At 48.5% G+C, this 12,020-nt stretch overlaps 1 protein-coding gene across 2 annotated transcripts; it reads right to left on the minus strand.

The window, feature by feature from the left end:
• Positions 1-145: 145 nt before the first annotated feature.
• si:ch211-13f8.1 lies at positions 146-11,539 on the minus strand. Of its 2 annotated transcripts, none has more exons than XM_013132493.3 (10): positions 10,886-11,539; positions 9,140-10,359; positions 8,207-8,285; positions 5,223-5,375; positions 3,008-4,185; positions 2,737-2,908; positions 1,836-2,064; positions 1,474-1,586; positions 841-1,031; positions 146-607 (listed from the first exon to the last, which is right to left on the minus strand). In XM_013132493.3, exons 2-10 carry the CDS (start codon positions 10,320-10,322, stop codon positions 399-401), a joined length of 3,507 nt encoding a protein of 1,168 aa, XP_012987947.2. In that variant the 5' UTR covers positions 10,323-10,359; positions 10,886-11,539; the 3' UTR covers positions 146-398. The 2 variants fall into 2 exon arrangements, with proteins under 2 accessions (XP_012987947.2, XP_010886898.2); XM_010888596.3 differs by having other exon boundaries at positions 3,008-4,188.
• Positions 11,540-12,020: the final 481 nt, after the last annotated feature.

Consider the following 12,020-nt stretch of genomic DNA (forward strand, 5'->3'; position numbering starts at 1 on the left):
ATGGTAAGGCAAGCTTTGTGGCGAGAAAAGGCTGCCTGGAAGATTGGATGGAAATGTTGCAAGTCACCAAATAAGAATGTGCATTTGAGGCCACTGGTCGTCAAGAAAAAATACACAAATGCACCTTTGACATACGGAAGTATCGGCTATTTATTGTGAAATAAACATTACATAGTCTTTCGTTTGTATCATCTTGTGTATCCTGGAACAGAGCGACGTTGTCGTACTCCTTTGTTGTGTCTAACACCCGTTTTGATGAACTAAACGTTAAAGTCTAAACCCACTAGACAAGCACAAGGAGGTGTACAGCGTTCTTCCTATGGCTCTCCCTGAGTTAAACATCTCGGATAATGCCGGCATTCATACATTGTCGTGTTGTCACCGTCCCAACGGCAAGGTCAGCGGGGAGTTCCGGCGTGGCCGTTGCGACGGTGCGGCAAGACACGGATGGTGGCGGTGCTGTCACGGGTCATAAGGCGTGTCACCTGATCCAGGGTCAGTCCGGCCACCGCCTCGCCGTTCACCTCCAGGAGCTCGTCCCCGACGCCCAGGAGACCGGAGTACAGGCCCTCCTCGGCCCCGTCTCCCACCTGCTCCATGTAGACACCTGAGGTGAGGGGAGGTGAAGAGGGAGACGGATGAAGGACGGCCACCAAGCTTCGCATTGCGCGCGATGGGCTAACGGTCCACCTGACTATGTTACATTTGAAACAATAAAATGTCCCTGGACAGTCGGCTACAATGTCCTCCCAACCACCCAAATAACACATGTTCAATGAACAAAAACTGGCTCGTTCAAAATGCTGAAATCATCATCTAATTGATGCGGTGTTATTGTACCTGTGACAGGTCGACCTTTGCCTCGCGAGATGACAAACCCGAAGGGACCGTTCGCGGGTCTGGTGAGCTCCAGGAGGAGGGTGCCGTCCGGGAAGGCCTGAACGACTCGGCCCGCGGGACCCACGGGACCCACAGGACCCAGAACCCGAGTGGCTAACATGTTCTCCACACTCAATGCCCTCTGCACCCCCCTGTACAGGTAGTAGGACACAGACAGTTCAGTGAAATGGGGACTATGTTCACCTTCAAGAGAAATTAGCTGCAAAATATGTTTCTGATTGGAAATGGCTTCTTACAGTAATCTAGCTATAGGGTTTATATGCAAAGCATTTGGCCAAGTCAAACATTGCCTAGTGTGATTAAGGTCTCGATGGCATCGCTTTAAGAGCATTTGGAAAGCTGCCTGGGTTTGCAGTCTGGTGCCGTCAGGGACTGTTGTTTTGGTGAATTTTCACGACTGGCATGAAATGTCTGCTCCATGACAGTTCTTTTACGGTTTCAGAAAAATGTGAAAGTACAGAATCCTACTCTTTGAACATTTGGCAAAGCAGGTTGATTTAAAGCCTAGACACAATAAGAACTATTACCCCCCCCCCCCACACACACACACACACACAGAAACATGCTTTGTACCTCGGCGACAGGCTGTAAGACACGGGCATCCCTCCCAGAATGGTAGGACGCTCCGCTCTCCTCTCCAGACTCTGCACCGAGGAGGCTTTCCGGAGCTGGGCCAGTGGGGACACCTGGTGGCAGAGAAGGGCATTGCAACGAGCTTTCATCATCCGGGTTGACGTTGTCTCCCTAAAACTCCCAGTCTCTATTGTTTCGCATGTCTCGGCCATGAAAACAAAAACCCTGACATGAAAACGTTGAAGAACAGTACAAAAGTAAAGTCAGCGTTTAATAGGACATAATAGAACCCAAGCTGAATGGAACCACTGAACGGAACCCAGCTGAGGCCAAGTGAATTCCACTGAGTGGCTGGTGCTCACTGTGTTCAGGGCCTGCAGCGAGGGGGTCCTTTGCAGGCCAGTGTCGGAGGTGGGCCTCCTGGTGGGGCTGGGCGAGGCGGAGCTGACCCGGGATGCCGATACGCTGAGCTGCTCCATACTGCTGGACCGCCCGCCCTTCACCAGCCGGCCCACACTGTGGAGCCCGATGGAGGAGAAGAACCGCCGGAGTGAGAGTTTGGGTCTGCCGTCCCGCTCCGCCATAGTCCTTCTACAGACGTCACCCCGCGTGCAGAGGAAAACCAGTGGAAAATGCAGCTTTTTAACACATACATCTGGTTGTATTCTACTGAGTCCGGCTGAGACCTGAATCTGGGGTAGGAAACCCTGTGCCTGAGGTGGTACAGACCCTGCAGGGTTTTGGCAGCACATCGACCCAACCACTGAGTTAATGGATCAGCTGTCGGGCGGACTAAACTCAGGACGTTGTTTTAAATAAGAAATGGTCTTGAACTGGCTTGCAAGGTAAACTGAAGCTTGAAGGAACAATGAAATCAACACTCTTGGTATGTCATGGAAGGTCAAATACATGAAGTGTCTCATCTAAATGATTGCAATTCATTGTGGGATTGGAACGTATAGTTCAATTGATGCAAGATGTGTTAAGAATGACAAGAAGCAGTAAGGTGTCACCTGCATTAATAGAGCATATCACAGAGTAGCTCATGGTAAAGCTAACCAGAGGTGTAAAAAGTACTCAACTGGGTTCGGCTGTGTTCACCACAGTATCTAGTTAAGATCTAAGTAACCAGGTAAAGGGAGTTCAAAACTAACCAGTAAGTAATTGTTTTGGCCCTGCAAGAACAAAGTCTCCTACCCAGTATAAATACACAGTACATGGATCTGATTGTAAAGTGGTGTCGGGGGTGGGGCCTATACTGACCGTGCCCCTTCCAGGCCCTCCTCCCACTGAGCCTCTGCTTTGAGGTGCTCCGCCCTCAGTAGCTCCGCCCTTAAGTCCTCTGCTCGGGACACGGCCAAGCAGCGTAGTGAACTGCGGTACTCTGGAAGACCGGCAGGCAGATCTCGACATGTGTCTCCACTCAGCGCCACACCTGGAAAAGACACATATCAGGGGTTTCGCCAGAAGCAAACACTCCGTGGACAAACTTACAAAGTGTCTTTGTCTAATGCAAAACATCCTATGTACTTACCAGCTCCATCGACAGCAGTATCCCAGAGGTCTGCCGCAGGGTGGTCGGGATTGACCCTGGCAGGGGCGTACCTGAGGGAGGAAGGCCGAATGCAGGGGACCAGGTCGGGGCTAGAGGGAGTCCCTGAGGGGGTGGAGACAGCACCCTCTCCATGCTGCTCTGCGTTTAGGTGCTCATGGTACTGAGGGCTTCCCCCGGGCCCGTCGTCTACACTGACGAGTCGATACTGAGCCGACGGCTTGACACCTCGCTGCCCACCTGCCCTGTTCTTGGAGCTTGACTTCAGAGCCGACTTGATGGGTAGTGGTGAGGTGCTATTTCCTGAGCCCTCCACCTGAGGGCGCTCCAGAGCTACAGGGCTGCCCAGAGCAAAGGTGACGGCTCTCCTACACACGTTCACCCTGTTTCTGGGGTTGGAGTTGCGACGGTGTGCCCAGGAGGCTCCATATGGTCCGTGACCCGATCCGACCCGTTTCAGGCGGTTCTCTCCTTTTCTGCTGCGCCTCCTGAGTTTACCAAAACCGGAGGTCCTGTCGCCGGGTCCCCTTTCTGCCCGCTCCTCTCTATCTTCTCCCAGAATCAGGACCCCCCCAAAAGTGACCCCTGCCGCTTTAGGACGTATGATGCTTGGCTGGTCAGGCTCGGAGATGCCATCGGAATGGCCCGGGGGGACCCAGCGAGGGACCTTTTTGCCCTGACTCTCGTCCACATCGCCGGGCTGGGACTGAGCGGTCTCTGGTTTGGGCACTGGAGGGTCCCTTAGAATAGATCCGCACGCTTCACATTTCCTCACCCCCACCTCTGCTGTCTGGGTGGAAGCAGCACTCGTGAACCCAGCGTCCTCCAGTGGCGGAGCGAGGCCGGCAATGCTGATGGTCGGGTCAGAATTCTTTCCCTGCATGCCCCTGGATTTCTCCTTGGCTTTATGGGCAGTGGCCCGCCCGCGCTCCTTCACCCGATTCAGGTAGCGAGACTCCACCTCCTTCTCTGACTCGTCTTCAAACCACACCCGCGTGGGTGAGTTAGCGTACAGTCGAGTACGGCCTACAGGCGAAGGACCTCGGTTTGGTGGGACCAGGAGTGGCCCTGATGACGGATGAGGGGCTGTCGCCTCTTCTTCAGCTTTTTCAGCTACATCCTTTTGTATTGGTGGCGAATTACTGACATGATGCTGCCTTCTGCTGGACAGAATAGGGAAGTACACTAGACAATATGATAATTACACTGGCATTGCGTGAACATGTACATAAACACAATGCAACTATTACCACAAAACACAAAACAACATGAGTAATCCTTGTGTGTGTGTGTGTGTGTTCATGTTCTCTCATGAGTTCTTAATACATTTCCTGTGAATCATCCCAACAGGGGAAAAGTGACACATAAAAACCATTAGAGAAAGTGAAACATATGGTGTGTGTGGTAAACACGGTTACATAACATATTACAGGCTCTGATTCTCCGTGGCATTATCCACTCTGTCATTCACATCCACTCTGTCATTCACATCCACTCTGTCATTCAGATAAATCAGAGGTCTTCCAGCCTCTCCTTAGGGTCTACCAGAATTTCCACAATTTGGTTGTAGCCCTGAACGGGCACATATTTTTCACTAATCAAGGGCTGGATGATTAGCTGACCAGTCTAATCAGGTGTGCGGGATCTGGAATAGATTAAATACATAAAATGGCTGGGGGCCCCTGAGGAGGGGGTTGAAGACCGCTGAAAAGCAGACAGACAGAATATCAGAAAGCCAGACAGAGCATCAGACAGACATAAAGACAAAGCGATAGCTGAAAGACAGACATCGCATCCCATGAACAGAGACCTCAACACCTGACAGACAGACAGGGCATCAGGTAACCTGACTGACAGACAGGGCATCAGGTAACCTGACAGACAGACAGGGCATCAGGTAACCTGACAGACAGACAGACAGACAGGGCATCAGGTAACCTGACAGACAGACAGGGCATCAGGTAACCTGACTGACAGACAGACAGGGCATCAGGTAACCTGACAGACAGACAGGGCATCAGGTAACCTGACTGACAGACAAACAGGGCATCAGGTAACCTGACAGACAGACAGGGCATCAGGTAACCTGACAGACAGACAGGGCTTCAGGTAACCTGACAGACAGACACATGTGCGGACAGAGACTGACCAAGGGGGCGGGCCAGAGATGATTGACAGAAGGGCCCGGCTGACTTACGTGTTATATCTCTGTGCAGAATGGGCACGGCGGGTTGGGGGGCGTTCCCCTTTGGCACAGTTGGAGCGGGCTTTTAACCGTGCCCTCTCCAGCAAGACCATGGCCTGCTCGTGTCTGGGGCTCAGAGGAAGTTCGTCTGGGTTGAGGTGTGACCTGTCGATGAGACAGAGAAAGGGGGGGGGGGGGGGCAGATGTAGAATGAACAGAGAGGACTCCAACTCTTTTGGGGGCTTGCACTACTCTGTAAAATGCAAAGGTAGGATATGCTAGTTTGCGCCATCTCCTCTAAAACATGTTCACTGTGCATCATTGAACTAACCCACAAGAACATTCTCTCTCTCTCTCTGCCGCCACCAGAATCACAGGAGTTTCGACAAGACAAGGCCACCATATGCATTTATGAACCCAGAGACCTGGATGGTTCTGGACAGCTGCATCTCCCTCTGCGGGGCCATGGGTTTCGCCGCCAGAAGGATTTGATCCCTGGTCTCCCAATGACTCAGCTGACGGCGAGGCAGTGGCTTTACGGACGTGCCATTCAGGGTAAAATCCGGGGCCGTGTGTGTTAAGAGATGAGATCAGAACTGGAATGTCCTCCATCCGATCTCTTTGAAAATCACCAGCAAGTCTCTGGTACAAATCTCCCCTCACCTTCTAAAATGAAAAAGGCTCGAACCCATGAGAATTCTGGATTAGTCTTGGGTACTGAAACTATCGCCGCTCCTTATTTCAAGCAAACCCAGACATGTTTAGGATGTCTCTCCACAGATTCTGTTGAGTACAATATTGTGATATGTTATATATGCATATATTGTGATTATGTGATTTGGGGGGTACTGATTTAGGAATGATCTAACTGATCTAACTGAGCCCTTTGCCTGAGGAGCCTGATCCCTATGGGTAGGGACAAGATCAACACATGCACAGAAGATTTGGGAAGCTGCAGATTTTTTCGCACGGGAGATGATATATTTTGAAAAAGGTGGATGGGAAAACCATGGCATTTGATATGCAAGGGGATGGAAACCAACGGTGGGCTATCTCCATTTAAAAGTAATTTAATATTTAGTATTCTACTTCTGTATTTGCCGTTTGTAAATCAACTAAAAAGCTGCATAACATCACCCAGTCTTATAGAGTGTGAATAATAAGCTTTGAAGTGTTATAATGCAGCTGATTTGGATGTAATGAATTCATTCTTCATTAACGCTTCGCAAGTCCCACCCTGTTGACCACTTTGGAAATCCTAACTGGTGCTGCTCATACTAAAGCCCGCCTTCTATCTCTCTCCCAATTGGTGGAAGAGGTGAGATAACAACCAACAGCACTGCGGCACTATACACGTCTTGCTGAATTAAAAACCTATTATTACACTCTGCCGACTGTAACTGACAAGGTTTCATGGTAATAAATGCAGGCCAAAAGCAACAAATGCTCATTTCGCTCAGGCCATTCTGTTGTCCTGAAATAGGTCGACGTGTATTTTTGTCCTGGCTCATTTCGCCGCACATCTGGAGCTTCTGGCTGAGCCCGTACAGTTACATGTCCAGAGAACATCAGATGTCCACAGGATAAATTCTTAACGCCTGACTCTTCTATACGCTAAGCCTTCTTATGTAATATAGGACTGAGGCGTAGTGGCGAGCGAAACAAACAGCAACCACTCATGCCAGTAAGTAACAAGTCCGAGTGCAGACGTGTAGAAGCGCGGAGCGAATAAAGAGGATTCTGACTCCGAGAGGACAGTCACCCGCCGCGGAAGCTTTGCTTATTCCAGTTTATCCTTAGTCCCTGTAATGCATTTCAATCCACTGGGGTGGGAATGGCCAAGCGCCGCACCATACGGTGCTTAGATACAATGTGCATTAAAATTATCTCAATATCCCCTGATTCGTTACTGTGACTTTAATGCAATTCAGTGTGCCAAATGTTTCGCCGCATGTCTCCTGCAGGGGACACGAGAGTGCCGTTAGATATAAAGTAAATTGACGCTCTTAATAGAGATGGAGAATAAGCTATGAGGCAAGTAAGTTGGAGTTTTGGTGGGACTACAGCGTACTTGCGCAGAAAGAATATTGCGGTGTTGTCCGTGTGATATTACATGACATACCGTCACAATTATATCACATTATGTAATTGTATCCATATCACTCCTCCGTCACTGTCAAATGTATCCCTGATCTCCATGTTGCATTGGGTTGTCTAGCGGTCTAAGCCACAGCTTCCTGTGCATACGGAGTTGAATCCGGCCAGTTAGAGCAACAACTCTCCTCGTCTCTCATCTTTCTGGCTGAAAAAAATCGAAATACTTAAAAAACTTTTTTTTAAAGTCTATAAATAAAACCTACTTTGTAGTACATATCCCCTGTGATTCTCTGTCAGAGCTATAATTTGGAACATTGGTACGGAAAGAGGGCCAGGAGAGCCAGATCCATCCATGGAGGATCCCTGTAATCAACATCCTCCTCGGCTCATGGAGGACGACGTCACGTCTAGCTTTGCAATGTTCACATCTAGTGAAGGTACAATGAAGGAAACACTAGATTGACTAAGGATGAAAAGGTATTTCGTTATCTTGCCTTTAACCACTTTCTCTGTTTAAAGTTGCACTTCCTGTGTAGTCACAGGACAAACCGGATGTCCATTGCTAACCTCATATATTTACATGCCCATGTTTTTCAACTAGAAAAAAGGTTTTTCCACACAGTTTCCCAGCTGTGGAATGCAGATGTGTTTTTAGCAAGTCTGCTTTTTTTTCTCCACTGATGTGGCAAAGGAATGTTCAGGTGTGAATGAAATAGGGACAGCGTTTACATTTGGTGTTTTAAAACAGGATGCGGAAGGTGGGGAATGATTAGACAGGACGCTTGCATTACCTCAAATTAAATCTACGTCTACTGGTGTTGAACCCACACCTCACACACACACACAGACATGCCACACTAGTTTTCTAAGTAGACAGACACACCAGTGATATTCCTTACTTGGGTAGTTCCAGTCGCTCCTGTTGTGGAGTGGTTAAATCCACCTCAGGGTCACGGGATGAAGACGGGTTGAGAGACGCTGAAGATACAAAACAGAAATGTTAACATTAAAATAAAGCCATCAAAACCTAGTTTCTCATGCATTACTACAAATCCATAACACCAGCTCAGTATCAAGCTGTTATTGACAATACATCCAATTCATGTTTAGAGAGGCAGAGATGCTTCCTGTGGCAATATATTTAAGATATGTTGTTCATATTTTAGCTCCAAGGCAAACGTGCACTTTTAAAATATGTATGCAGGTATAAAGGGCCAAAGGCTTTACTCTATCATCAAGGTTTGTTTAAGCCCAAGATCCCGGCAAACCCAGAAAGACTGTCCCCAAGCTCATCTGTGATCCCCCTAAAGCCTATCAGATTCATAGGACTTACATGACATCATAACTACACACACACACACACACATTCAGGCATGCATGAAAGCACAAACACACTGTTTCTCACAAACAGACATACATAAAAAACAGAAACACAAAAAAGCTTACAGACACATTCTAACGTGCAAACACACACAACTGACCACTCCCCAAGAGGGATAATAACAGCTGGACAAGAACACTAACATCTCTTTCCAACACAGAGAGAAATCAAACAACCTGTATTTTATGACCTATTCACAGTTATTAATCTGACAAGATCATTGACTGGTTCTCAGACTGAACAGTTGTAATCATATATTGATATATAATTATTTTTCCACACGGTTTACTTGAAAAAGAGTGGCATCTACAGTGGTTTACTGTGTCCCACAAAATTCTACAAGGTAGCTCAACCATGAGGGGGAATTTTCCAGTTGTTCACTTCATTTCTCCAAACCACCCTGACTTGTGTCACAACAAGGTGTATGGGTGTCACTCCCACTCAATCCCACCATCTGTCTGGTCCACCAGGTCAACGCAGAGGCTGGGAATGTCCACGACATCCTTCTCTCTGCCTCTGTCTCCGTTCCTCCGCCCGCTCGCTGGCAGCCCTCTGGCTTTCCGGTTGGCTGCCACGGTTTCCTCCAGCGAGAGAGCCCCATCCTGGGAGCACACGCTTTCCCAGCTCTCCGCCCTCCGCAGCCCGGCTGGGGGGTCCACTGGCTCCTCGTCCTTCTTCTTATCACACCTCTCTATGTAGCAGTCCAGACTGTCTGACCGCAGCATGTTCCAGCGGCTCCCGCTCTCGTCCTGGTCCTCTTCGGCAGAGTCCGCGGAGAACCGCCTTGGCTTTCTCTCGGGACCGGACAGGTTGTCACCCGCCGGGGTTTCGTCCTTGGGGGGCCCAGGTGACGAGGATGTGGATACGGTGCTTGGGGTGACCCCGGCAGACTGAGGGTCCACCCCGTTCAGAATCAGCGTTTCCGGGCGGGCTACCCTCCAGAAGCCTCGGGGAGGCGCCCAGTGTCTGTGAGAGGACGTGGAGGAAGGAGAGGAGGTAGAGGAGGATGAAGGGGTGGGCTTCGTCGAAGAAGGGGTGCCATCCTTGTTTTCTCTGGTGCTGTCTGACTGGATGTTATCTAAGCTCTCCAGGCTAGCTCCTTCCCCCAGACCACGAGGCTGCACTGGCACACTCCGATCCAGGCCTCCCGTGGCGCCCCAGTCCTCCTGCTCCCTCTCCAGTTCAGTCGGGTGGCTGTGGAGCTGTACACTGGCCACCACCTCCTCCACCTCGTCTTCGCTACTGCTGGACTGCCTCCTCAGGTCATAGTGTCGGGAGAGGACAGGTGGCAGCACCTCCCCCCTGCTGCGGCACTTCTGCCTGGTCAGGGCCTGGGATGAGGCCAGTCGCCCTGCGTGGAGCTCCGAGGTCCGCTTCTCTTCCCTCATCTTCTCCCTTTTTCTCTCTCTCCCACAGGGCCTCTGTGAGAGAGCCTTCACCTTGGAACGGAGGGCATGGACAGCAGAACCCGGAGGAGGGGGAGAGGACGGGGAAGGCGAGGGAGAGGAGGGGACAGCTTTTCCGGGCTCCGGGACAAGGCCCAGAAGGAGGACTCGGTCACCAGAGGCTTTGTTCTGAGGCTGCGAGCCTGCGGTAGCCGAAGTTTGCCCAAATCGGACCTCTTCCTCCTCCATTGGCTGGCAAGGCAGAGAAGATGGACTTGATTGCAACCTAACGAGGGGACAGGAATCACTGTTTGTTTAAGCCGGTAAAATAGACTTACCTAAAGTAGTGGATTCAATGAGTACCCCTATCCAGTGATTACTGAGTAGGATAATCCTTCGGAAATGAAAATAAGCCACCAGAGCATAAGAAGCCTGTTTGATCGCAGATATTGTACTCGCAACGTAAACGTGTTTTTGTTGTCAAAAACATTCGATGGAGGCACTTTAAAATAGGACGTACATTTCGCATAAGGCATGCGTCTTATTTCGTTCGAACGCTGAACATTTTACTTTGTGATCTGTTGGGAATGGTTAAGCCCTGGAATTGTCCAGTTTTGATAAAACCAAATAGTACACAGACAACAAGAAACTTTTTATGATAAAATGTAGACATATATGGATGAATTACCCATTTACGTGATATTACATGATGAGTTTAGCCCTACCCAGAGGATACAAATACACATTCACAAACATGTCGATTTAAAAGTGACATAAAGGACATGCTATCGATTTTGACAAGATCAACTTACCTACGCCGTTTTTGATGGGAATTTCCTTGGATGCAATCCACCACAGAAACTCAAGTGTGGCAACGAATCATATTCGAGGTCATTATTAATAAAATCCAGTACTGTGTGCCTAAATCTTGAGCCCTGACTTTGACTGGACTGAAAGGCTGTGGTAAACATCTGTGATATAAATTAACCAAGCCTAACTTTAACCTTGTATTTCGCTCCGATTTTCACAGGACTGTTATTCTCTGAAGGATTGTTGACTGTTCCCAAGCAGTGAACGAACAGGCGGTCTCTCAATATTCATGATTGGTCCGTTTAATCCCTTCAGAAATCAGACGGATTAGACAAAATGGAAATACAAAATGCGTGTTTTAATTTCACTCTGGCGAGCTGAAGCTTTCTGTTGCATAAGTGGATGCAATATACGCCGCTCACACAAGCCAGCAAAATTCAACGCGCAGCCACAGTAAAAATATGCGCGAGTGCATTTTGTTGGGACACTCAGACAACATAATATATCTTATTTTAGACTGAGTTAATGCACACAACAATGAATGTTGTCATTAAAGACAAAGGAAGCCTAATTCCTAGCTCGACTGTCACTTTGGCTAAGGGGTCAGCCTGGGGAAACAGCCTAACCATCCAGACCTTGATTGAGATTAAGATGCAGCCTTACGGTGTTTGGTTTCACATGTTTTAAAACGCTTTGTACTTTAGAACGCGTCTCATCCTCAGTGGTTTAGTGTTTAGGTCTGTCCATTCTTTCAGTGTATCTATTCTTTCATCCAAGAGCATGCGTGCTAACAATTTGAGTAACTTTATAGCTGGGAGACGGTCAGAGCAAGAAATTATCGAATTATTTTCTATATTATTAGATTTTGCTGTTCTTTTATATGCATTATACAATGCCTTGCAAAAGTGTTATCACTACTTATTTAGTCCTAGTTTGAGATTGTATTTTAAATGATAAATTATTGTAAGATGACGTGCTTACAACTGCACTTTTCTACGTCAAATGACAACATTTGTAGAATTGCTGGACAATCATTTTAAAATGTTGACTCTTCACCTAAGGAGAGCGGCTAATAAAATATTTTGCAGCAAGGTGGACTAAACGCTGGATAGGGCTCCACAAAGACACAAACGTACA

The sequence above is a fragment of the Esox lucius genome, chromosome 3 (assembly GCF_011004845.1).
Source record: "Esox lucius isolate fEsoLuc1 chromosome 3, fEsoLuc1.pri, whole genome shotgun sequence".
In the NCBI taxonomy this organism is placed as follows: domain Eukaryota; kingdom Metazoa; phylum Chordata; class Actinopteri; order Esociformes; family Esocidae; genus Esox; species Esox lucius.